Here is a 26,928-nt window from a genome sequence, read left to right as displayed (position 1 = left end):
TAACCCTTATACTGGTCAGGACGTGACACCAACCAGTGGCTCTGGATAATATGCCATGTCATCACACAGGCAGACTGCCACAGTGAATGAGGTTTACATGGTGCATCAAGTGTACTATTATGAGTGTGCTCTGTAGAGATCGCAGGTAGTTAGTCAGAAGGCTGTGGAGGTCATTGAACCATTCCGTCTCTGTAGCACCTGGAGAGAGATGGATAGAGTTAGTGAGTGCTAGAAAGAGAGAGAGAGCCCTCACCCCTGGATGAGGGCCTCCTGCCAAGTATCATGCAACGTAAAAGAAAACAATAATATCATGACTTACTGACACAGCGAGCTCCATGTTCCTGCTGGTAGCAATCAACCTGGACACAGATAGATGTCCTGCCTTATAGGTTCCATCCATCTCTACCAGGCTCCAACAAATCAGATGGCAACCCTGCAGAGATTAACATGAAAATGGTACCTGTATTTTGGATTTATGTATCAGTATGCCTATTTCACATTCATGTCTGTAAATGACAATAGATCTGATTAAAAGTATTCATGTCATTTTGAGGTAATGGCTATGACAAATTACATGGGATACATGTGTATTTATAACTAGCTAAGATATTATGTATATTTTATTGCACCACGTCTCATCTCACTTACAATTGCTACGGCGAACATTACATTCCACTATTATGGCTAATATGTAAATCACATAGGCGATATATTCTATTATGACAATATGCTCCTCCTTACTTGACTGTAGTTAGCTAACAGCTAGCGTATGAATTAAGTATCCACTCTATTGTTTAATAAGTGATCTAGTTAACGTGAGCTAGCCGACATGTATTGCTTCTGACATGCCACAATCATGCTTGCTTTATAACTGACAAATATGAAGCTACCTAGAAAAGAATGGTTTATGATAATTGCTGTTTAGTTCATTACCTAGCTAGCTAGCGAAGTGTAAAACTGAGCCTGGCTGTAAAACGCAGCTAGCTAGCCAACTTGAGTTTATCAGTTGTAGCCAAGCTAGCTAGCTTGATACTCAGTAACATTAGTTTACCATGCTTTTCTGGACAACTGGACATTCCTCTCGCCCATCCTGGTCGACTCCTTCTTGCCTACTGTCGTCTCTTGGTCTTCTTCTAGGTTCAAACCTATATGTCTGTAGTCCAGTGCCATACTGTCAAACGCAACCCACTGGTAACACAGCCACCTTGTGCAGCTCAGTGTTCCAAAATTGTTCACCTGTTTCTACGTCAAGCAAGTAAAATGTTCCATTTGTTATTTTTTGTGTGTTTTTATGGTGCACGTGCGGCACAGCAGCATATAATAGATGTTACTGTTCGAATCCCCATGACGACAAGGTGAAACATCTGTCGATGTGCTCTTGAGCAAGACACTTAAACCAAATTGTTGCAGGGTCGCTGACCCTGGCCTTGATCCCATTCTCTGAGGGTGTCTTGGGGGAGTTGGAATATGCAAAAAACATATTTCCAATTCATAGGACAAATATAAGTACCCACCAAATAGTAATAATTATTAAAGGCATTTATTTTTTACATTTATTGTCCAACAATAAATGTAAAAATGTGTTTAACCTCAAAGGAATCAGTGTTCCTAAATCGGGACAGTTGTTGCTCAATATGCAATAATGTCACTAGAAAACATTGTAAACAACAGCTAACTTTCCAAGACATAGACATGTCTTATACAGGCAGAAATCTTACATTATTGTTAATCTAACTGCAGTGTCCAATTTACAGTAGCTATTACAGAAGAAAATACAATGCTATTGTTTGAGGATAGTGCACAACAACAAAACACTTTTATCACTGCAACTGGTTTGATACATTCACCTCTGAAGGTAAATAATGTACTTACATTCAGTAATCTTCCCCTGATTTGTCATCAAAGTGTTTCATATCAAATGATATCAAGAATATCCTTGCTTCAGGTCCTGTGCTACAGACAATTAGATTGGGTCCGATCCTTTTAAAGGACTTGATTGTTGCAATATATAATGCTCCAGCATTATCCAGCATTCATTTGTAATTTTCTAGTTTCAGAACATACAACAACATTTATAGAGCAAACATTATCCTAGCAAATAAGGTCTAGCAAAGAAAATACTTAAATACTTAAACTTACAATGAGTATACAAAACATTAAGAACACTCTACTCTTTCCATGACATAGACTGACCAGGTGAATCCAGGTGAAACCATGATCCCTCATTGATGGCACCTGTTACATCCACTTCAATCAGTGTAGATGAAGGGGAGGTGAGAGGTTAAAGAATCATTTTTAAGCCTTGAGACAACTGAGACATGGATTGCGTATGTGTGCCATTCAGAGGGTAAATGGGCAAGACAAAATATTGCAGTGCCTTTGAACGGGGTATGGTAGTACAGTATGGTAGTACAGGCGCAACGGTTTGTGTCAAGAACTTCAACGCTGATAGGTTTTTCACGTTCAACAGTTTCCCGTGTGTATCAAGAATGGCCCACCACCCAAAGGACATCCAGCCAACTTGCTGTAACTGTGGGAAGCATTGGAGTCAACATGAGTCAGTATCCCTGTGGAACGCGTCGACACCTTGTAGAGTCCATGCCCCGAGGAATTTAGGCTCGTCTGAGGTCAAAAGGGGGTGTGCAACTCAATATTAGGGTGTTCCTAATGTTTTGTATACCTAGTGTACAGAACAGTGATTAACATATTTCAGAATACTTACAAAAACATTATCTTAAAGGGAGATGTCACCCTTTTTCAACTTTATATTCATCATCACCAGCACCACCCTAACATCAACATATGTGAAAATGGTGCGTTTCTATGTTTTGTAGTAAAAAAAGATAGAGGAAGATAAGTGTTTCCAATGACATCAGCAACCAATTAGTAGACAATTAGTATCAAATCAAATGTTATTTGTCACATACAGATGTTAAGCAGATATTATTGCGGGTGAAGCAAAATGCATGTGTTTCTCTCTCCAACAGTGCAGTAATATCTTACAATACACAACAATACACACAACCTAAAAGTTAAATAATGGAATTAAGGAATATATAGGATGAGCAATGTCGGGGTGGCAAAGATTAAATGCAGTAGAATATAATACAGTATATACACATATATACAAGCAAAAATATGTAAACATTATTCAAGTGACTAGTGTTCCATTATTAAAGTGGCCAGTGATTTCAAGTCTATGTATATGGGGCAGCAGCCTCTAAGGGGCAGGGTTACGTAACCGGGTGGAAGCCGCCTAGTCATGGGTATTCGACAGTCTTGAGATAGAAGCATGTCTTGAGATAGAAGCCGCCTAGTGATGGGTATTTAACAGTCTTGAGAGAGAAGCTGTTTTTCAGTCTCTCGGTCCCAGCTTTGATGCACCTGTACTGACATCGCCTTCTGGATGATAGCGGGGTGAACAGGCAGTGGCTCGGGTGGATGTTGTCCTTAATTATATTTTTGGCCTTCCTGTGACATCGAGTGCTGTGGGTGTCCTAGAGGGCATGTAGTTTGCCCCCGATGATGCATTGGGCAGACCGCCCCACCCTCTGGAGAGCCCTGCGGTTGCGGGCTGTGCAGTTGCCGTACCAGGCGGTGATACAGCCCGACAGGATGCTCTCAATTGTGCATCTGTAAAAGTTTGTGAAGGTTTTAGGTACCAAGCCAAATTTCTTCAGCCTCCTGAGGTTGAAGAGGAGCTGTTGCACCTTCTTCACCACAATGTCTGTGTGGGTGGAGGATTTCAGATTGTCAGTGATGTGTACGCCGACATTGAGTGAGAGGTTATTTTCCTGGCACCACACTCCCAGAGCTCTCACCTACTCTCTGTAGGCTGTCTCATCATTGTTGGTAATCAGGCCTACTAGTGTCGTCTGCAAACTTGATTGACGATTGAGTTAGAGGCGTGCGTGGCCACACAGTCATGGGTGAACAGGGCGTACAGGAGGGGGCTGAGCACGCACCCTTGTGGGGCCCCTGTGTTGAGGATCAGAAAAGTGGAAGTGTTGTTTCCTACCTTCTCCACCTGCGGGCGGCCCGGTCGAAAGTCCAGTACCAGGTTGCACAGGGCGGGGTTCACACCCAGGGCCCCAAGCTTAATGATGAGCTTGGAGGGTACTATGGTATTGAATGCTTAGCTATAGTCAATGAACAGCATTCTTATATAGGTATTCCTCTTGTCTAGAAGGGATAGGGCAGTGTGCAGTGCGATGGAGATTGCATCGTCTGTGGATCTATTGGAGCGGTAAGCAAATTGAAGTGGGTCTAGGGCAGGGGTGGGCAACTCCAGTCCTCGAGGGCCTGATTGGTGTCACACTTTTTCTCCATCCCTAGCAAACACACCTGATTAATCAAATTGCATTCTAAACTGAAGATCATGATTAGGTGATTATTGGAGTCAGGTGTGTTAGCTGGAGCTGGGGCAAAACTGTGACACCAGTCAGGCCCTCGAGGACTGGAATGGCCCACCCCTGGTCTAGGGTATCAGGTAAGGTAGAGGTAATATGATCCTTAACTAGCCTCTCAAAGCACTTCATGATGACAGAAGTGAGTGCTACGGGGCGAAAGTCATTTAGTTTAGTTACCTTTGCTTTCTTGAGGTACAGGAATAATGGTGGACATCTTGAAGCAAGTGGGGACAGCAGACTGGGATAGGGAGAGATTGAATATGTCTGTAAACACTCCAGCCAAATGGTGTGCACATGCTCTGAGGACGCGGCTGGGAATGCCGTCTGCGCCAGCAGCCTTGCAACGATTAACACCCTTAAATGGCTTATTCACGTCGGCCACGAAGAAGGAGAGCCCATAATCCTTGGTAGCGGGCTGTGTCGGTGGCACTATGTTATCCTCAAAGCGGGCAAAGAAGATGTTTAGCTTGTCCGGAAGCAAGATGTTGGTGTCCGCAACGTGGCTGGTTTTCCCTTTGTAGTCCGTGATTGTCTATAGTCCCTGCCACATATGTCTCGTATCTGAGCCGTTGAATTGCAACTCCACTTTGTCTCTATAGTGACATTTTGCCTGTTTGATTGCTTTACGGAGGGAATAACGACACTGTTTGTATTCTGCCATATTCCCAGTCACCTTGCCATGGTTAAATGATGTGGTTTGCGCTTTCAGTTTTGTGCGAATGCTGCCATCTGTCCATGGTTTCTAGTTAGGGTAGGTTTTAATAGTAACTATGCATACAACATCTCCTATAAACTTCCTGATAAACTGTATCTGTGTATTCGTTGGCTTTATTCTTAGAGGCTACCTGGAACATAACCCAGTCCGCATGATCAAAACAATCTTGAAGCGTGGATTCTGATTTGTCAGACCAGTGTTGAACAGTCCTTAGCATGGGTACTTCCTGTTTGAGTTTCTGCCTATAGAATGGGAGGAGCAAAATAGAGTTGTGATCAGATTTGCCAAAAGGGAGGGCAGGGGAGGGCCTTGTAGGCATTGCAAAAAGCTGTGGTCTAATGATTTCTCAGAGCGAGTGCTACAGTCAATGTGTTGGTAGGACTTCGGTAGCGTTTTCTTCAAATTTGCGTTGTTAAAATCCCCAGCTACAATAAATGTGGCCTCAGGATATGTGGTTTCCAATTCGCATAAAGTCCAGTGAAGTTCTTTGAGGGCCGTCGTGGTATCGGCTTGAGGGGGAAAATACACATCTGTGACTATAACCAAAGATAATTATCTTGGGAGGTATTCGATTGTGTGGTATTCCAGATTGGGTGAACAAAAGGACTTGAGTTTCTGTATGTTATCACAATCACACAATGAGTGGTTAATCATGAAACATACACCCCCGCCTTTCTTCTTCCCGGAGAGTTCATTATTGAGAACCCAGCTGGCTATATATACTGGACAATATATTATGGACAAAGACATTATATCCCGACTGAGCCATGTTTCCGTGAAACAGAGTATGTTACAATCCCTGAAGGAACTTCTCGCCCTGTGCTCATCTATCTTTTTACCCATAGACTGAACATTAGCGAGTAATATGCAGAAGTGGATGGTATGCGTGCCTCCTGAGTCGGACTAGAAGTGTACTTCGAATATCTCTTCTCCGCCGGTGATGTGTTCGATCAGCCTCTGGAATCAGTTCAATTGCCCTTGGGGCTATGAACAAAGTATTCAATTCGGGAAAGTCATTCCCGGCCGTAATGCTGGTGAGTTACCAACGCTTTGATATACAAAAGTTATTTCCGGCTTTATGTAATAACACAAAAAATGTCCTGGGCTAATAATGTAAGAAATAACACACAAAAAACTAAATACTGCAGAGCTGCCCTATTTGTCGGCGCCATCTTTTAATTGGTTAAAATCACATGATGCACACCAATGACGTCATTGGAAACACTTATCTTTCGCTATCTTTTTTTCCCACAAAACATAGAAATGCACCATTTTCACATATGTTGACGGTGGGGGGGGGGTGCTGGAGATGAAAATGAAGTTTACAATTTTAGAAATGCCCCTTTAAGTGTCACACCCTGATCTGTTTCACCTGTCTTTGTGCTTGTCTCCACCCCTCTCCAGGTGTCGCCCATCTTCCCCATTATCCCCAATGTATTTATACCTCTGTTCACTGTTTGTCTGTGCCAGTTTGTCTGGTCTTGTCAGGTCTTACCAGCATGTTTTCCCATCTCCCTGCTTTCTCAAGTTTTGTTTCCTAGTTTCCCCATTCTGCCTGTCCTGACCCCGAGCCTGCCTGCTGTTCTGTACCTTATTGCCTCTGCCCTGGATTGCCTAACTTTGACCTGTCTTTTGCCTGCCCCCTGTTTGGGTCAATAAACATCTGTGACTCTAGCTGTCTGCATCTGGGTCTTATCTTGAGTTTTGATATTAAGGGGGTTGAATCCAAGTCTTGAGAGAAATATTCGTACACGTCACTATTGCAATAAACTACAAAAGATCAGTTTTCATTTCTGTCTGTTTTTGCTCAGGACAAAGGGAAATTACTACATGGAAATTAATAATATGGAAAATATTTTGAAAAATACAATCGTCCTAAATGTAATTTTTCAGTTCAAATAATGCAACAAAATCTATTATTTTCAACTATAAAATGTTTTAGTTTCCCTGCCGGGCAAGGATTGTCCCGACTTTCAAGAATCCCTGAGGTACAATGGGTGTGTATGGTTATTCTCACTTTTAATCATGGCTAGAGAGTTTATATGAATTATACATCTAGGACAGTATGACTAGCATGGATGGATGAGTAGATAAAAAGGTCTACCAGGGTTTAGAATTAACATTCTGTACATTGAACTCCTTTATGTTATCAAGTGATGTAAAGGAGCATGAGTGGAAGGCGCCATACTGTTCGGAACATTTGAATTATTTATGCAATAACATTTATTTTTGGTCTAACAGGTCTCCACTGCAGAGGTGTTTCATCAACCCTGAGATTATCTCCATGGTGATGCACATGTTCTCTTTCCAGACAATGCGATGTAAGGGTCAATGATGAACTTGATGGGGTCACCTGTCTCCAAGAACAATACCATAGCAACCAGTTCATGATGCAAATTTGATTATTTTATGCCTCATAGACCCTTCAACATCAACACATCCTTCAACAAATACATCAAATATACTGAACAAATATATAAATGCAACATGCAACAATTTCATTAATATTACTGAATTAAAGTTCATATGAGGGAATCAGTTAATTGAAATAAATTCATTACGCCTTAATCTATGGATTTCACATGACTGGGAATATGCATATGTTGGTCACAGATACCTTTAAAAAAATGGGCCTCACAATGGACTCAGGATCTGGTCACAGTATTTTTGTGCGTTCATATTGCCATCGATAAAATGCAATGTCCGTAGCTTATGTCTGCCTATACCATAACCCCACTGCCATCATAGGGCACTCTGTTCAGAATGTTGACGTCAGCAAATTGCTCACCCATGTAACTGATGTGAAATGGCTAGCTAGTTAGCGGTGGTGCACGCTAATAGCGTTTCAATCGGTGACGTCACTCGCTCTGAGACCATGAAGTAGTTGTTCCCCTTGCTCTGCAAGGGCCATGGCTTTTGTGGCGCGATGGGTAATGCTGCTTCATGGGTGTCAGTTGTTGATGTGTGCAGAGGGTCCCTGGTTCGAGCCCAGGTTGGGGCGAGGAGAGGGACGGAAGCTATACTGTTACATTGATGCTGTTGACCCGGATCACTGGTTGCTGCGGAAAAGGAGGAGGTCAAAAGGGGGGTGAGTGTAACTGATGTGAAATGGTTAGCGGTGGTGCGCACTAATAGCGTTTCAATCGGTGACGTCACTCGCTCTGAGACCGTGAAGTAGTTGTTCCCCTTGCTCTGCAAGGGCTGCGGCTTTTGTGGCGCGATGGGTAACGATGCTTTGTGGGTGTCAGTTGTTGATGTGTGCAGAGGGTCCCTGGTTCAAGCCCAGGTTGGGGCGAGGAGAGGGACGGAAGCTATACTGTTACACCCACACAACACCATTCACGTGGTCTGCGGTTGTGTGGACGGTTGGATGTACTGCCAAATTCTCTAAAACGCCATTGGAGGCGGCTTATGGTAGAGAAATGAACATTAAATTCTCTGGCAACAGCTCTGGAGGACATTCCTGCAGTCATCATGCCAATTGCAAGCTCCCTCAAAACTTGAGACATCTGTGGCATTGTGTTGTGTCGCAAAACTGCACATTTTAGAGTGTTCTTTTATTATTGCCAGCACAAGTGTTGCGTTTATATTTTTGTTCAGTATAAATAATCTACGGTTTCATCCTCTCAACTCCAATCATAATGTTAGCTACCCATGATCATCACTTTTTCCTTCTCTTCCTCTTTCCCCCACGAAGACAATATTTACATAATCAAATATCATTCCAGCTGTCATCCCTCCTTAGTGAACAAGAGTAATGTGACATTGTTCTTCTGGAAACAGCTGGCAACCACACTGGAGTAAAGGTTATTGGCACACAGGCCACACAGTATGCTTGTGTGGCCGCCCAGAGCGTTACAAAGAACTATACTTCCACAATTGTTTATAAATTGAGGTTTCCAAAATTAAGGTGACTGGAATCTTTTCAGAAATAACCTGAGGGGAGTGTGACTTTCCTAAAAATAGACAAATAAGAAAGATCATTTTTTTAAAAATTGTATCATCAAGTGTGTGTCGCTTTCCACTGATTTTACCTACATTATATACACTACCGTTCAAAAGTTTGGGGTCACTTAGAAATGTCCTTGTTTTTGAAAGAAAAACACGTTTTTTGTCCATTAAAATAAAATAAAATTGATTAGAAATACTGTGTAGACATGGTTAATGTTGTAAATGACTATTGTAGCTGGAAACGGCAGATTTTTTATGGAATATCTACATAGGCGTACAGAGGCCCATTATCAGAAACCATCACTCCTGTGTTCCAATGGCACGTTGTGTTAGCAAATCCAAGTTCATCATTTTAAAAGGCTAATTGATCATTAGAAAACCCTTTTGTGAATATGTTAGCACAGCTGAAAACTGTTGTCCTGATTATCCATAGCATCAGCATTTGTGGGTTTGATTACAGGCTCAAAAGGGCCAGAAACAAATAACTTTCTTCTGAAACTCATCAGTCTACTCTTGTTCTGAGAAATGAAGGCTATTCCATGCGAGAAATTGCCAAGAAACTGAAGATGCACAACTGAGCAAGAGGACAAGTACATTAGAGTGTCTAGTTTGAGAAACAGACGCCTCACAAGTCCTCAACTGGCAGCTTCATTAAATAGTACCAGCAAAACACCAGTCTCAACGTCAACAGTGAAGAGGCGACTTCGAGATGCTGGCCTTCTAGGCAGAGTTGCAAAGAAAAAGTCATATCACAGACTGGCCAATAAAAAGAAAAGATTAAGATGGGCAAAAGAACACAGACACTGGACAGAGGAACTCTGCCTAGAAGGCCAGCATCCCGGAGTCGCCTCTTCACTGTTGACGTTGAGACTGGTGTTTTGTGGGTACTATTTAATGAAGCTGCCAGTTGAGGACTTTTGAGGCATCTGTTTCTCAAACTAAATTTGCTTTTCTTTCAAAAACAAGGACATTTCTAAGTGACCCCAAACTTTTGTACTACTTGGTAGTACAGAGAGAGAGAGAGAGAGAGAGAGAGAGAGAGATACACACAGAAACAGATAGAGAGAGAGAGCGATACACACAGAAACAGATAGAGAGAGAGCGAGATACACAGAAACAGATAGAGAGAGCGATACACAGAAACAGAGAGAGAGAGATACACAGAAACAGAGAGAGAGAGATACACACAGAAACAGAGAGAGAGAGATACACACAGAAACAGATAGAGAGAGAGAGAGATACACACAGAAACAGATAGAGAGAGAGATACACACAGAAACAGATAGAGAGAGAGATACACACAGAAACAGAGAGAGAGAGAGAGATACACAGTGACAGACAGAGAGGGAGAGAGAGACAGAGAGAGAGAGAGGGAGAGAGAGAGGGAGATACACACAGAAACAGATAGAGAGAGAAAGAGAGAGAGATGCACACAGATGCACACAGAGACAGAGAGAGAGAGAGAGAGAGAGAGTTACAGAAACAGGTTGAAGTTTATTGTCATGGATCTTGCAATGTAGGCAAAACTGAGCAATTTCCGCTAGATGGGCCAGCTGCAAGTCAAAATCGTTTATATCATAAATATTTATGAAAACAAAAATTAGGGTCAGGCATTAGGGTTGGCAATGTGGTTAAGGTTAGGGTTAAATGCCCATACCAGTAGAAACACCAGTAGAAATTCCACTTTTTGACTGAGATCTCTGTAGCCTACACTTTGGTTTCCACTAGATAAAACAGCCAATAAGTAAAAATTGGATACGTTGTGGCTGTTAACTTGTGACGATGCTACACTTGGCTACACTTGGCCACCTTGCCATGGACCCTGTGCCCAAGGTGTCAGAGCAGCTTACCAATCACTGTACCTGTACACAGCCCATCTGCAAATAGCACACCCAACTACCTCATCCCCATATTGTTATTTTCTTTTCTTTTTTGAACCCCAGTATCTCTACTTGCACATCATCATCTGCACATCTATCACTCCAGTGTTAAGACTAAATTGTATTTTTTTGCCACTATGGCCTATTTATTGCCTTACCTCCCTAGTCTTACTACATTTGCACACACTGTATATAGATTTTCCTATTGTGTTATTGACTGTACATGTGCCTATCCCATGTGTAACTCTGTGTTGTTTTTGTTGCATTGCTTTGCTTTATCTTGGCCAAGTCGCAGTTGTAAATGGGAAGTTGTTCTCAACATGCCTACCTGGTTAAATAAAGAGGAAATAAAATATTTAAAAAAAGGTTTGCAGGGTTTGCACATTTTTGGACCATTCCATTGATTCTAAAGAATCAGTGTAGCACTGGGTACTGGGCCATGCAAAACAAACTTGCCCATTGCTTCAATACACACTCCAAACCATTCAATAGTTAGGCTATCCATATTACCGGAGCTTATATTCGTTCTATTTCTATGGCAGATTCCCTGCCTCAATTTAGATAATGCATTCATATACTGTATAGCTGCACAATATAGATGATGCATTGATATATAGCTGCACAATTTAGATAATGCATTGATATATAGCTGCACAAGTTAGATAATGCATTGATATACAGTATAGCTGTGCAATTTAGATAATACATTGATATATAGCCGCACAATTTAGATAATGCACTGATATATAGCTAGCTAGCTTGCTGAAATGATAACAGAGAGAACGAGGAATATAGCTATTTGATCATGTCTGTGTGCGTTTCCAAATATGAATGACGACTGGAATCCGACACTGTTTCAATGGAATTATCAATTGGCAAGATGTCAGACAAACGTCAACCCTCAACATGTCAACAGCTCGTATGCCTGTCTTAACTGAAATGGTGTTCACATAACTTTCATTAGCTTGCTAAGGTTAGCATGCTAGCTAGTTACACTGATAGCTGTCAGTCAGTGGCCTTTTTATTGTTATTTCTCTGCTACATGTGGAAATCACCACAACGTTCCCACCCCCAGTTCCTGAATATGTTTTACCAGCCTGCGTCAGTCTTCAAGGTGAAACATAAACAAGAATTGTCGCTGTAGGACAGGAATTACTCGAAATATATTGCGGCAACTTCCTCTAAGGTGGGCCTTTAAGGTGAGGGTTAGGTTTAAAATCAGATTTTATGACTTTGTGACTGTGGCAGTTCATGACCACTCTGCAGAGCATGCCTCCAGTACATGAGTCAGGACAAGAAATGCCCCAACCTGCGATACAGAAAGAAAGAGAGAGATGGTTGGGGGATGAGGACAGATCAGAAAGAGCTATAAGAGATATAAGTGGAACAGACTGTTGACTAAGCAGCAGAAGGCCTGTCACTCCTGTAGAGAAGAGAAGCACCCGTCCTTATTGCCAGACTGCTCATGCATTATTTAACCACACACCGCCACCAGTCACGGCAACATTTTTACAATACCGTAGAGCCCAGTGCTTCGAGCTCACTGAAGCACACTGTGCCACACACAAATAGAGCACAAAGGAAACTGACATAAAGAGAAAGTGATGGCGCAGGATGTGAACAAACGGACCCACGTTGTATCCGCCTAGCTGGCCTTTTAAGTTAATGTAGCCATTCATTGTGAACATGGTAATGTCATGTAAGTGACATTGGTTTAGATGCTGAATGTAATTACTGTAGTGTAACAGACGATTGATGCCTCTGTACACACTCTTCTCTCTTGCGTGGCAGGAACAAAAGAACCATGTCTGTCATATGTAGAATGAAAACAACAAGAAACTAAGACTATCCCATACTGTACAGAAAGTGTTGCAATGGCTCACTATCTCAAACTCAATAACATACACAAATAAATCCACACTGACAAGCTGAGATAAGAGTTGTACTGTACCTGCGAAAGCCACCTGTCAGAGCCAGTATAGAATCGGGTGCGATCCAATGGGCAGTCTCTTCAATGATGCTTCTAAGAGCTTTGGCCTCGGCTTTACTGACAGCCTTGGAGATGTCCCTGTAATACAGGAAACCTGAGGGGAAAATATAAAAAGCACTATGAGCTGTCTATCTGAAGTGGACAATAGTTACAGTAGCATTAGCATTGTGGACTATATATAGGGTTGCAAAGGCAGGTAATATTCACAGTAACTTTCAAAATGTACCAGTAATTTACCTGTAATTTTTCATATGAAAACTAGAATCACAAATCTTTAAAACATTTTCCTAAGTATAACCCAGAAACTTTGTGAATATTGTAGCTTTTTAATATGAAGATTACAGCATGGAATATATTTTATATGTTTAAAACATTCTGTTTAAAACTGATTATGCTACATGACACACTAATGTGCAAATAAATTGTATCATGCATGCGGATGCATTTAACACTACACACTGAAGTGCTAAAGCTCTCTGAGCCCTAAAAAGAGTGGGAATATAAGCTAATTGATGTACACGCTAAAAAAAGGAGTACACGCTAAAAAAAATGTTGTTGGGGGGGTTCTTTGTCAGGGGTCAGGGTGACATAGTATGTGTAACAATTGTTTTGCATTTCAGGAAGGGTTCTTTATTGTTGTGATGGTTGTGAAGAACCATCCTGTTCTTTCCCTCTCCACCATGTATTCCTTTATGCCATGAAATGCTACACTGTTTCTGACATTTTACAGTACACTACAGTCTACCGGTTGCAGTGAAAGTATAGTAAACAACAACAAGTTACTGAATTTTGTGTATTTGTGCCAAGCGTCAGTGGAAGTGTTGTACCAGTTTAAGTGGTTGATGATTATTTTGCCAAAGGTTGAGCATGTCTTTTAACACTGTCAGTTCTTCTGTATTTGTAAGAGAATGTGATAAAGAGCCCCACTGTCCTTTTACCGCAATGGTCTAAATCAGGGTCACACAGAGTGTTTCGTTGTCTTAAACCAATCTACTTTGAAACAAAAAATATACACCTCACACATATGGTTTTGGGATTAAAAAAAAGAAGACACCTGTATCATCCCAGAGTTGAAAAATATTACATTTTGAGTTTGCGTCCGAATATAACACTTTAAATACATCACAGAAGACTGAAATATAACAGTTTGACATGGAAACACCAGATTTTTGACAGGTTTAAAAAAAATTATGTTTACCAAGAAATGTTTACAAATATGAATAACATTCCCCCCATGAGGCCACTAGGTCATTTGACAGCAGGAAAGTACTACTAAGCATTCTTTCTGGTGAGCACACTTGGGACAGCCTCACCTGGCCTCAACCTCTTGGTTGACAACAAACTGACCTTCCTGCCACACCATCAGGTAAGTGAGCGTGCCAAAAATCAGCAACAGGAAGTTACTGTGAATTTTAGAATAACTACAGTGCCTACAAAAAGTGTTCATACCCGTTGATTTATTCCACATTTTGTTGTGTTACAGCCTGAATTCAAAATGTCTTAAATGCATGTTTTTCCTCACCCATTTACACACAATAATAAAATGTATTTATATATTTTTTACAAATTTATTGAATATCAAATACATAAGTAGTCACACCCCTGAGTCAATACATGTTAGAATCACCTTTTGGCAGCAATTACAGCTGTGAGTCTTTCTGGGTAAGTCTCTAAGCTTTGTCCACCTGGATGGTACAATATTTGCACATTATTCTTTTTAAATTCTTCAAGCTCTGTCACGTTAGCTGCTGATCATTACTAGAGAGCCATTTCCAAGTCTTGCCATAGATTTTCAAGCCGATTTAAGTCAAAACTGTAACTAGACCACTCAGGAACAATCCATGTCATCTTGGTGAGCAAAACCAGGGTATATTTGGCCTTGTGTTTTAGGTTATTGTCCTGCTGAAAGGTATGTTTGTCTCCCAGTGTCTGGTGGAAAGTTTTCCTCTATGATTTTGCCTGTGCTTGTCACGACTTCCACCGAAGGTGGCTCCTCTCCCTGTTCGGGCGGTGCTCGGTGGTCGTCGTCGCTGATCTACTAGCTGCCACCGATCCCATTTTCCTTTTCATTTAGTTCTGTCTGGTTTTACACACCTGTGTCTTGTTTTTCTGATTTCGGTGGGTTTATATTTCCCCGCTGCAGGTTAGGCTGTGTGCGGGATTATTTTGCGGTTGGCTAATTGTAAGGGGTGCGTGCCTGCACCACGGGCAATGTTTGTCTTTTGTACGGTATATGTTTACCATGGACATATTTGCTTGTGGCTAGCGGAGTTGAGTTTTCTCCCCTGTGTGTGTCATTGTGCTTTCGGGACCGCCAAAATAAAGTGTGGATTTTCCTGGAACCCTTCTGCTCTCCTGCTCCTGATTCCACACACCCCCCTCCCGCGAGAGGCTTTGTTACAGTGCTTAGCTTTCTTCAGTTTCTTTTTATAACCAAAAACTCCCTAGTCCTTGCCGATGACAAGGATACCCATAACATGATGCAGCCACCACCATGTTGTGTTGGATTTGCCCAAAACAGTACACTTTGTATATCAATTAAAAATTGCCACATTTTTCTACAGTTTTACTTTAGTGCCTTATTGCAAACAGGATACATGTTTTGGAATATTTTATTCTGTACATACTTCCTTCTTCTAACTCTGTCATTTAGGTTAGAATTGTGGAGTAACTACAATGTTGTTGATCCCTACTCCCACGTTTTGTCCTATCACAGACAATAAAATCTGTAACTGTTTTAAAGTCACCTACGACCTCATCCCTGAGCACTGTCCTTGCTCTCTGGCAACTGAGTTAGGAGGGACGTCTGTATCTTTGTAGTGACTGGCTTTGGATGGTATTGATATACCATCCAAAGTGTAATTAATAACTTTACCATACTCAAAGGGATATTCAATGTCTGCTTTTTTATTCTTACCCATCTGCCAATAGGTGCCCTTCTTTGCGAGACATTGGAAAACCTCCCTGGTCTTTGTGGTTAAATCTGTGTTGGAAATTCACTAGTCAACTGAGGAACCTTACAGATAATTGTATGTGTGGGGTACAGCAATGAGGTAGTCACACAAAAATCATGTTAAACAATATTATTGCACACAAAGTGAGTCCATGCAACTTTTATGTGACTTCTTAAGCACATTTTTACTCCTGAATTTATTTAAGCTTGCCATATCAAAGGGATTGAATACTTGACTCAAGACATTTCAGCTTTTCATGTATTATTAATTTGTAAATACTTCTAAAAACATACTTCCACTTTGACGTTATGGGGTACTGTGTGTAGGCCAGTGATCTCAATTTAATCAATTTTAAATTCAGGCTGTAACTCAACAACATGTGGAAAAAGTCAACATTGCAAAAATCTGACGCACACTCGGTCTCAACCTTTACGTCTTTCCTGAAAACTCATCTCTCCAGTAGATCCTATTATTGACTGTAGTTTGACCCAACGGTGTGACCGTGAACGGCAAGCCACTGGGGGGACGAACCACCCTTGCTGTCTCTGCCTGGCCGGCTCCCCTTTCTCCACTGGGATTCTCTGCCTCTGACCCTATTACTGGGGAGTCACTTGCTTACTAGTGCTCTTCCATGCTGTCTCTAGGAGGGGTGCATCACGTCGTGCCAGGCTTTTTTTCGTTATACTTGACTTGAGTGGGTTGAGTCACTTACGTGATCTTCCTATCTGGTTTTCCGTCCCCTCCAGCTTGTGCCGTGGAGGAGATCTTCGTGGGCTGTACTCAGCCTTGCCTCAGAGTAGTACTGTAAGTTGGTGGTCTGTTGATTTCCCTTTAGTGGTGTGGGGGCTGTGCTTTGGCAGTATCTATGCTGCAATAGTCTATGTACCCGGGGGCTAGGATCAGTCTGTTCTATCTGGTGAAATTTTCCTGTCTTATCTGGTGTTCTGTGTGAACTTAAGTATGCTCCCTCTAATTCTTCCATCTCTCTCTCACACACATCTCTCCCATCTCTTTCTGTCTTCCATCTCTCTGTCTCGCTCTCGCTGTCTCTCCCCACCCTGAGAACCTGAGCCCTAGGACCATGCCTCAGAACTACCTGGCCTGATGACTCCTTGCTGTCCCCGTCCCCAGTCCACCTGGTCGTGCTGCTGATCCAGTTTCTGCTGTTTTGCCAGCGGCTATGGAACCCTGACTTGTTCATCGGATGTGCTACCTTGTCCCGTACCTGCTGTTTTTGACCCTCTCTCTCCCTCTCCCTCTCCCTCTCTCCTTCTCTCTCCCTTTCTCTCTCTCTCTCCCTCTCTCTCCCTCCATACAGCACCTGCTTTCTCGACCTCAATGCTCGGCTATGAAAAGCCAACTGACATTTGCTCCTGAGGTGCTGACCTGTTGTACCTTCTACAACCACTATGAGTATTATTTGACGATGCTGGTCATCTATGAACTGGGTTTATTTATAAGCACTTTGTGAGATCTGCTGATGTAAAAAGGGTTTATAAATAAATACATTTGATTGATGATTTGTTGAATACTTTCTGAAGGTAGTGTACTTGTAGCAAACTCACAGTAAATTACTCAAAAATAAACAAACTTCCTTGTGACCAACTGCCATTAAGTTAATCAAAAAATGCACAGTAACCTCAACCTCTTAAGGATCGTACCCTTTTTTTAAATTTCCACCTAAACTGATATACCCAAATCTAACAGCCTGTAGCTCAGGATCTGAAGCAAGGATATGCATGTTCTTGATACTATTTGAAAGGAAACACTTTGAAGTTTGTGGAAGGGGTTCAAACTGTAGAACCCAGTTCCTACATTTTAATATAAAAATGGGATTTTATCAAACAAAACTATGCTACATTTTATCTCGGGGACCCTCAGGATGACAAATCAGAGCAAGATTACTGAACGTAAGTACATTATTTACCTTCAGCAGTGAATGTATCAAACCAGTTGCCGTGATAAGTGTTTTGTTGTTCTGCACTCTCCTCAAACAATAGCATGGTATTTTTCAATGTAATAGCTACTGTAAGTTGGACACTGCAGTTAATTTAAGCTTTCTGCCCATATAAGACATGTCTATGTCCCGGACAGTTGGCTGTTTTTACAACATCATTCTAGTCACATTAGCGCACATTAGCAACAACCGTCCTGGTTTCAGGGACACTGATCCTGTCGAGGTTCAGTGCAGCTCTTGAATTTTACAAGCTATTACAAAGATTGCAGAACTGGAAGTAGACAAATGAGTTGCTCAACCTTTATCAATATAATGATAAAACCATTTAAACTGGTACAACACTTCCACTAATGGTTGGCACAAATACAACATATTTTAGACCATGCCTGCAAATATGCTAATGAGTGCAGTAATGATTGTACCTTATATTGAATATATTGGGGAGAAAAATTACCCAATATATTAGATTTTGCGCACATTTACCAATAAAGATACCGACCCGTACCATGTGAGTACCTAACAGTGTGTGCCATAAGCGCATCTGAAGTATCCTATAAGTATAACTGTAGAGCCTGTTATTGGTTCTACCTGGAACCAGAGAGTTCTTCATGAGATAGTTCTAAATGGAACCCCATTGGGACAAATGACAGAAACTCTATTGGTTCTAATATTTTACAAATCTCTATTATACCTACAGACTCGGGGGTGTACAGGAAATTCAGGTCAATAGCAACTGAGAGGTTGTGAGTTCAAATCCCAAGTGAGGATCACTTCCAGGTTATCAGAATACAGAAGGATACTGTCCCTTACAGCAAAAATACCTTAATCCAACTCTGAAAATACAGTTGCTTTTTGAATATTTACCATATTTTCACTGCAACCAGTAGCCGGGAAATTTCAACAGTGTAATAAAGAACCCTCTGGTTCTAATGAAGAACCATACAAATAGTTATACAAAGGGTTATTCAAAAAACCGAAATAAAAAGCTTCTCCACAGCCCAAGAAAGGGTTCCCCTACAGCGACAAAATGAAGAACCCTTTCTTGGTACTAACTACCCTCTCTTCTGAGAGTATACAGGTATAACTCACAATTCATGTGACACTAAGGAATATGCTATTTTACCTCGCCTGACCTGCCCTCCTATACTCGCCACTCTACCTTTCTCCTCCACTCTCCAAAGTTGGCAGTCATGGGTATTTCATATAAGAACTTTGAAGTCTTGCTAAGAAAAAGTTCCTATTCTAGGTTGCTCTTTCACATAAACTACTCAAAAGCGACAGAGAATGCTAAACCTCTCTTAACCCTAAAATGAGTGGGACTATGACCTAATGGAAGCTCAAGAACTATCGCTTTCAATTCATGTAATACAAAATGCTATTTTCTCTCCCCTGACTAACACTGCCCTCTCTCCTCGCCTCTCATCTCTATGTTTCAAGTTGTATTAGTCGTATGTACAGGATACACATGGTACACACCGTCCAACAAAAATGCTTACTTCCAAGGGGCCAGGGTACCAGTCTAGAAGCACGGTTTCGACTGCTCCAACAGTCTTGCCTTGGTACTGCAGCTGAATTGACGCCCGGCCCAGAAAGATAATTTTCATAAACGGCCACATAGAGAAGTCAGATTAGAAAATTCCTAATAAGACACTAGTCATCACATTTGTGCACAAAACATTTATTGAATTATTCAAATAATTGTCGCTGAGGCCGATTTTTTTTTCTCATCACTCACAGCCAAAGATATTAACATGTTATATTCATCCAATGCCTGCCATGTTTTTGGATGATGTGATGACGTCTTTGCAGCTCACACTGCTCGCTGTGCACAGAGTGCTAGTGTGCATGTGATGTTGGACCCGGATATAGACAGTCCATGAATCGGCGTATGCGAACATGAGTTGAAAACATCTTGGAATCAGTCTCCAGTTCTTTATGCGTGCAGAGAGTCAGTGCAGGTGGTCAGTGCAGTTCAGATTTTCAGCAGTCTGATGGCTTGAAGATAGAAAAGGTCTCTGAGCCTGTTGGTATCAGACCTCATGCTCCGATACCGTCTGCCCAACGGTAAGAAAGTGAACAGCTCGTGGCTGAGGAGTGTGGGGTCCTTGATAATGCTGTAAGCCTTCCTTGGGCACCGTTTTGAGTAGATGTCCTGGATGGGTGGGAGCATGGTCCCAATGTTATACTGGGTCATCTTTACCACCCACTGGAGGGCCTTGCATCGTGGACGGAGCAATTCCCGTACCAGACTGTGATGCAACCGGTCAGGACGCTCCCGAAGGTGCAGCATTTGGAGAGGACCTGGGGTGACATGACAATTTTTTAAACTGCCTTAAGAAGTAAAGACTCTGTTGCGCCCTCTTGACATGAGTGGTGGTGTTGTTTGTCCATGTCAAGTCCTGGTGATGTGGACGCTGAGGAACTTAAAACTGCTGACTCTCTCTACTCCAGTCCCACTCTACTGCTTCCTGAAGTCAACAATCAACTCCTTTGTTTTGCTAACGTTGAGGGAGAAGATGTTGTCCTGGCACCATATTCATTTAACTCCTCCCTATAGGTTGACTTGTCATTGTCAGTTATCAGGCCTTCAACCATGGTGTCGTCAGCAAACTTGGTGATGGAGTTGGTGTCGTGCAAAGCCACGCAGTCGTGGATGAACAGGGAGTACAGCAGAAGGCTGAGGACACACCCTTGGGGTGGCCCTGTGTTAAGCGTCAGTGTGGAGGAGGTGTTGTTGCCAATCCTCACAGCCTGTGGTCTACCCGACAGGTAGTCCAGGATCCAGTTGCAGAGCTTGGTGTCGAGCTTGGAAGGAACAATAGTGTTGAATGATGAACCGTAGTCAATGAACACCATTCTCACATAGGTGGTCCTCTTGTCCAGATGTGTTATGGCCATGTGAATAGCGATGGAAATGGCATTTTCTGTGGACCTATTGTAACTGTAGACAAATTGGAGTGGGTCCAATGTGCCTGGCATCCTGGCCTTGATGTGGGCCATGACCAGCCTCTCAAAATATTTCATGATGACCGGGGTGAGTCATTTGTGCATGTCACTTTGTTTTTCTTGGGCACTGGGACGATTGCGGTCTCCTTGAAGCAGGTGGGTACTACATCCTGTGACAGGGACAGCTTGAAAATGTCTGAGAAGAGGCCCACCAGTTGGTCAGCACAAATTCTGATTACACGGCTAGGGATGCCTTCCTGATTACACAGCCAGGGATGCCTTCCTTTTCTCTTTTGAGAGTTCTCCTCACGTCAGCCTCGGAGAGCAAAAGCCCCTGGTCGTCCGGGTAACAAGGGTCTTCCTGTTGTTGTTTCATATAAAACCTGTGGGTAACACTTCATTTTAAGGGGTCCTTATTACAGTGTAATTGCATACAGTGGGGGAAAAAAGTATTTGATCCCCTGCTGCTTTTGTATGTTTGCCCACTGATAAAGAAAGGATCAGTCTATAATTGTAATGGTAGGTTTATTTGAACAGTGAGAGACAGAATAACAACAAAAATATCCAGAAAAACGCATGCCAAAAATGTAATACATTTATTTGCATTTTAATGAGGGAAACAAGTATTTGACCCCCTCTCAATCAGAAAGATTTCTGGCTCCCAGGTGTCTTTTATACAGGTAACGAGCTGAGATTAGGAGCACACTCTTAAAGGGAGTGCTCCTAACCGTAGCTTGTTACCTGTATAAAAGACCTGCCCACAGAAACAATCAATCAGATTCCAAACTCTCCACCATGGCCAAGACCAAGGAGCTCTCCAAGGATGTCAGGGACAAGATTGTAGACCTACACAAGGCTGGAATGGGCTACAAGACCATCGCCAAGCAGCTTGGTGAGAAGGTGACAACATTTGGTGCGATTATTCGCAAATCGAAGAAACACAAAAGAACTGTCAATATCCCTCGGCCTGGGGCTCCATGCAAGATCTCACCTCGTGGGGTTGCAATGATCACGGTGAGGAATCATCCCAGAACTACACGGGAGGATTTTTTCAATGATCTCAAAGCAGCTGGGACCATAGTCACCAAGAAAACAATTGGTAACACATTACGCCTTGAAGGACTGAAATCGTGCAGCACCCGCAAGGTCCCCCTGCTCAAGGATACATATACATGCCCGTCTGAAGTTTGCCAATGAACATCTGAATGATTCAGAGAACAACTGGTGAAAGTGTTGTGGTCAGATGAGACCAAAATGGAGCTCTTTGTCATCAACTCATGCATGGAGGTGGAAACATTATGCTTTGGGGTGTTTTTCTGCTAAGGGGACAGGACAACTTCACCGCATCAAAGGGACGATGGACAGGGCCATGTACCGTCAAATCTTGGGTGAGAACATCCTTCCCTCAGCCAGGGCATTGAAAATGGGTCGTGGATGGGTATTCCAGCATGACAATGACCCAAAACACATGGCCAAGGCAACAAAGGAGTGGCTCAAGAAGAAGCACATTAAGGTCCTGGAGTGGCCTAGCCAGTCTCCAGACCTTAATCCCATAGAAAATCTGTGGACGGAGCTGAAGGTTCGAGTTGCCAAACGTCAGCCTCGAAACCCGTAATGACTTGGAGAAGATCTGCAAAGAGGAGTGGGACAAAATCCGTCCTGAGATGTATGCAAACCTGGTGGCCAACTACAAGAAACGTCTGACCTCTGCGATTGCCAACAAGGGTTTTGCCACCAAGTACTAAGTCATGTTTTGCAGAGGGGTCAAATACTTATTTCCCTCATTAAAACTATAGACTGATCATTTCTTTGTAAGTGGACAAACGTACAAAATCAGCAGGGGATCAACTACTTTTCCCCCACTCTATTTAAATAAACTATAACAAGTATTTTAATTATTTGTAATAATTCATAGTTACACTGTAATAACAACATGTAACTGATGGTAATTGCAGTCTAATTACAGGGGTGTAACAACAAATGCTTGTTACCACGCTTGTTACAAATGTTAGAGTTTCCGATAGCATCCCAATGCACCATATTTCAGCATGCACAAATCCATTGTGATAAGGGTTAGCCAATTGAAAACCGACCACCTCATTGACACGACTCCACAATAAAGATTTGGAGTCTGATGCCCAGGCCCAGTGGCAAAAAAAGGTTCTCAAACGGTTCACCACCAAAAATATTTTCCACTGTTGAATAACTTAACAATGCATTTTACAAATGGGTCTATTACTGTACTTTAACCATCAATTAAAAATGTTTAGACAACACACACTCATAGGACGTTTTCCCCTTAATTATATCACCATCGACTTTGACCAGTTGAATGTAGACACAAATATAAAACATTTTTGTATTACAATTGTTCTGAAATTGTATTAAAATATGCAAATAATGCGGCATCTAATTAAATATGCAAATTGTGCAAATACATTTTTCTGGACATTGGATGAAGTCAGTCAAAATATTTTTGTTTCATTTTGTTAAGACACTCTAGGACTGGACTAGTCCAGAATAGAGTGTGGATAAATACCCCTTTCATCCTTTCAGCTGTAAATGACTAAAGATATGTACAGTTGAAGTCAGATGTTTACATACACCTTAGCCAAATACAAATACGTTTTTCACAATTCCTGACATTTAATCCTAGTAAAAAATCCCTGTCTTAGGTCAGTTAGGATCAACACTTTATTTTAAGAATGTGAAATGTCGGAATAATAGTAGAGAGAATGATTTATTTCCTCTTATAGTGCACTACACTAAACAAAGTAGTGCACTATATGGTGAATAGGGTGCCATTTGGGTCATGCATTAAATCTACCATAGGTTGAGGGACTTAGTATTGAACAGGTCTCATAATATGCAAAATTATGTTTTTTGTTTTTTTTGTCTGCCGTTTTTAAGTACATTTTGCAAAATATACAGTCCAAGTGATCAATTGTCATTTTAAACCTGTACAATGTGTTGAAGGAATATTGGTAAATGGGGGTGCTCTACCGCTGGTGCCATTTAGATTGAATTGCTGTGTCTCTCTGGAACAATGGCTATCGGAAGTAAACAGAAATGCCTATGATAGAAAAGGGTCAAGTTTCAGGTCTATTTTTCAACATCGCTTGAAAGGATGCAACTTACCTTTCACAAGTCTGTTTGGTTTCCAATTTGTAAGTCGCTCTGGATAAGAGTGTCTGCTAAATGACTTAAATGTAAATGTAATGTAAATATATTTCAGCTTTAATTTCTTTCATCACATTCCCAGTGGGTCAGAAGTCTACATACACTCAATTAGTATTTGGTAGCATTGCCTTTAAATTGTTTAATTTGGGTCAAAAGTTTTGAGTTGCCTTCCACAAGCTTCCCACAATAAGTTGGGTGAATTTTGGGCCATTCCTCCTGACAGAGCTGGTGTAACTGAGTCAGGTTTGTAGGCCTCCTTGCTCGCACACGCTTTTTCAGTTCTACCCACACATTTTCTATAGGATTGAGGTCAGGGCTTTGTGATGGCCACTCCAATACCTTGTTTTTGTTGTCCTTAGGCCATTTTGCCACAACTTTGGAAGTATGCTTGGGGTCATTGTTCATTTGGAAGACCCATTTGTGACCAAGCTTTAACTTCCTGACTGATGTCTTGAGTTGTTGCTTCAATATATCCACATCATTTTCCTTCTCATGATGCCATCTATTTTGTGAAGTGCACCATTCCCTCCTGCAGCAAAGCACCCCCACAACATGATGCTGCCACCCCTGTGCTTCACGGTTGGGATGGTGTTCTTCGGCTTGCAAGCCACCCCCTTGGTCCTCCAAGCATAACGATGGTCATTATGGCCAAACAGTTCTATTTTTGTTTCATCAGACCAAATCAAATCAAAGTTTATTTGTCACGTGCGCCGAATACAGTGAAATGCTTACTTACAGGCTCTAACCAATAGTGCAAAAAAGGTATTGGGTGAACAATAGGTAAGTAAAGAAATAAAACAACAGTAAAAAGACAGGCTATATACAGTAGGAAGGCTATAAAGTAGGAAGGCTTAAGTTGAGGGATAGGTTGTTATTCTGGCACCACCCGGCCAGGTCTCTGACCTCCTCCCTATAGTTTGTCTCATCGTTGTTGGTGATCAGGCCTACCACTGTTGTGTCATCTGCAAACTTAATGATGGTGTTGGAGTTGTGCCTGGCCATGCAGTTGTGGGTGAACAGGGAGTACAGGAGGGGACTGAGCACACACCCCTGGGGAGCTCCAGTGTTGAGGATCAGCATGGCAGATGTGTTGCTACCTACACTCACTACCTGGGGGGCGGCCCGTCAGGAAGTCCAGGATCTGGTTGCAGAGGGAAGTGTTTAGTCCCAGGATCCTTAGCTTAGTGATGAGCTTTGAGGGTACAATGGTGTTGAACGCTGAGCTGTAGTCAATGAATAGCATTCTCACATAAGTGTTCCTTTTGTCAAGGTGGGAAAGGGCAGTGTGGAGTGCAATAGAGATTGCATCATCTGTGGGTCTGTTTGGGCGGTATGCAAATTGGAGTGGGTCTAGGGTTTCTGGGATAATGGGGATTATGTGAGCCATTACCAACCGTTCAAAGCACTTCATGGCTACGGACATGAGTGCTATGGGTCTGTAGTCATTCAGGCAGGTTGCCTTTGTGTTCTTGGGCACAGGGACTATGGTGGTCTGCTTGAAACCTGTTGGTATTACAGACTAAGTCAGGGACATGTTGAAAATGTCAGTGAAGACACCTGCCAGTTGGTCAGCACATGCCCGGAGCACACATCCTGGTAATCCGTCTGGCCCCACAGCCTTGTGTATGTTGACCTGTTTAAAGGTCTTACTCACGTCGGCTACGGAGAGCGTGATCACACAGTCGTCCGGAACAGCTGATGCTCTCATGCATGCCTCAGTGTTGCTTGCCTCGAAGCGAGCATAGAAGTGATTTAGCTCGTCTGGTAGGCTCGTGTCACTGGGCAGCTCACGGCTGTGCTTCCCTTTGTAGTATGTAATAGTTTGCAAGCCCTGCCACATAAGACGAGCGTCAGAGCCGGTGTAGTATGATTCAATCTTAGCCCTGCATTGACGCTTTGCCTGTTTGATGGTTCCTCGCAAGGCATAGCAGGATTTCTTGTAAGCTTCCAGGTTAGAGTCCCGCACCTTGAAAGCGGCAGCTCTACCCTTTAGCTTAGTGCGAATGTTGCCTGTAATCCATGGCTTCTGGTTGGGGTATGTACGTACAGTCACAGTGGGGACGACGTCCTCAATGCACTTATTGATAAAGCCAGTGACTGATGTCGTGTACTCCTCAATGCCGTCGGAAGGATAATGGAACATGTTCCAGTCTGTGATAGCAAAACAGTCCTGTAGTTTAGCATCTGCTTCATCTATCCACTTTTTTATAGACCGAGTCACTGGTGCTTCCTGCTTTAATTTTTGCTTGTAAGCAGGAATCAGGAGGATAGTTATGATCGAATTTACCAAATGGAGGGTGAGGGAGAGCTTTGTACGTGTCTCTGTGTGTGGAGTACAGGTAATATAGAATTGTTTTCCCTCTGGTTGTACATTTAACATGTTGATAGAAATTTGGTAGAACTGATTTAAGTTTCCCTGCATTAAAGTCTCCGGCCACTAGGAGCGCCACCTCTGGGTGAGTGGTTTCCTGTTTGCTTATTTCCTTATATAGCTGACTGAGTGCGGTCTTAGTGACAGCATCTGTCTGTGGTGGTAAATAAACAGCCTGAAAAGTATAGTTGAAAACTCTCTAGGTAAGTAGTGTGGCCTGCAATTTATCACAATATACTCTACATTTCTCCAAAAAGCATGATCTTTGTCCCCATGTGCAGTTGCAAACCGTAGTCTGGCTTTTTTTATGGCGGTTTTGGAGCAGTGGCTTCTTCCTTGCAGAGCGGCCTTTTTCGGTTATGTCGATATAGGACTCGTTTTACTGTGGATATAGATACTTTTGTACCCGTTTCCTCCAGCATCTTTACAAGATCCTTTGCTGTTGTTCTGAGATTGATTTGCACTTTTTGCACCAAAGTGTGTTCGCCTCTAGGAGACAGAACGCGTCTTCTTCTTGAGAGGTATGACGGCTGCGTGGTCCCATGGTGTTTATACTTGCGTACTATTGTTTGTAC

The 26,928-nt window shown here is 42.3% G+C and overlaps 1 protein-coding gene across 1 annotated transcript in view; it reads right to left on the bottom strand.

Moving 5' to 3' along the window:
* Positions 1-26,928, bottom strand: part of LOC106576788 (DNA nucleotidylexotransferase) — a 172,898-nt gene that overhangs the window by 67,288 nt on the left and 78,682 nt on the right. Inside the window, exon 7 of the mRNA XM_014154191.2 lies at positions 12,907-13,039. Coding sequence (XP_014009666.1) covers positions 12,907-13,039 — 133 coding nt within the window. The remainder of the gene's footprint in view (positions 1-12,906; positions 13,040-26,928) is intronic.

This window comes from Salmo salar, chromosome ssa18, assembly GCF_905237065.1.
Source record: "Salmo salar chromosome ssa18, Ssal_v3.1, whole genome shotgun sequence".
Taxonomy (NCBI): domain Eukaryota; kingdom Metazoa; phylum Chordata; class Actinopteri; order Salmoniformes; family Salmonidae; genus Salmo; species Salmo salar.
The sequence above is the reverse complement of the archived record's forward strand: the minus strand, read 5'-3'. Positions and strand labels throughout refer to the sequence as shown.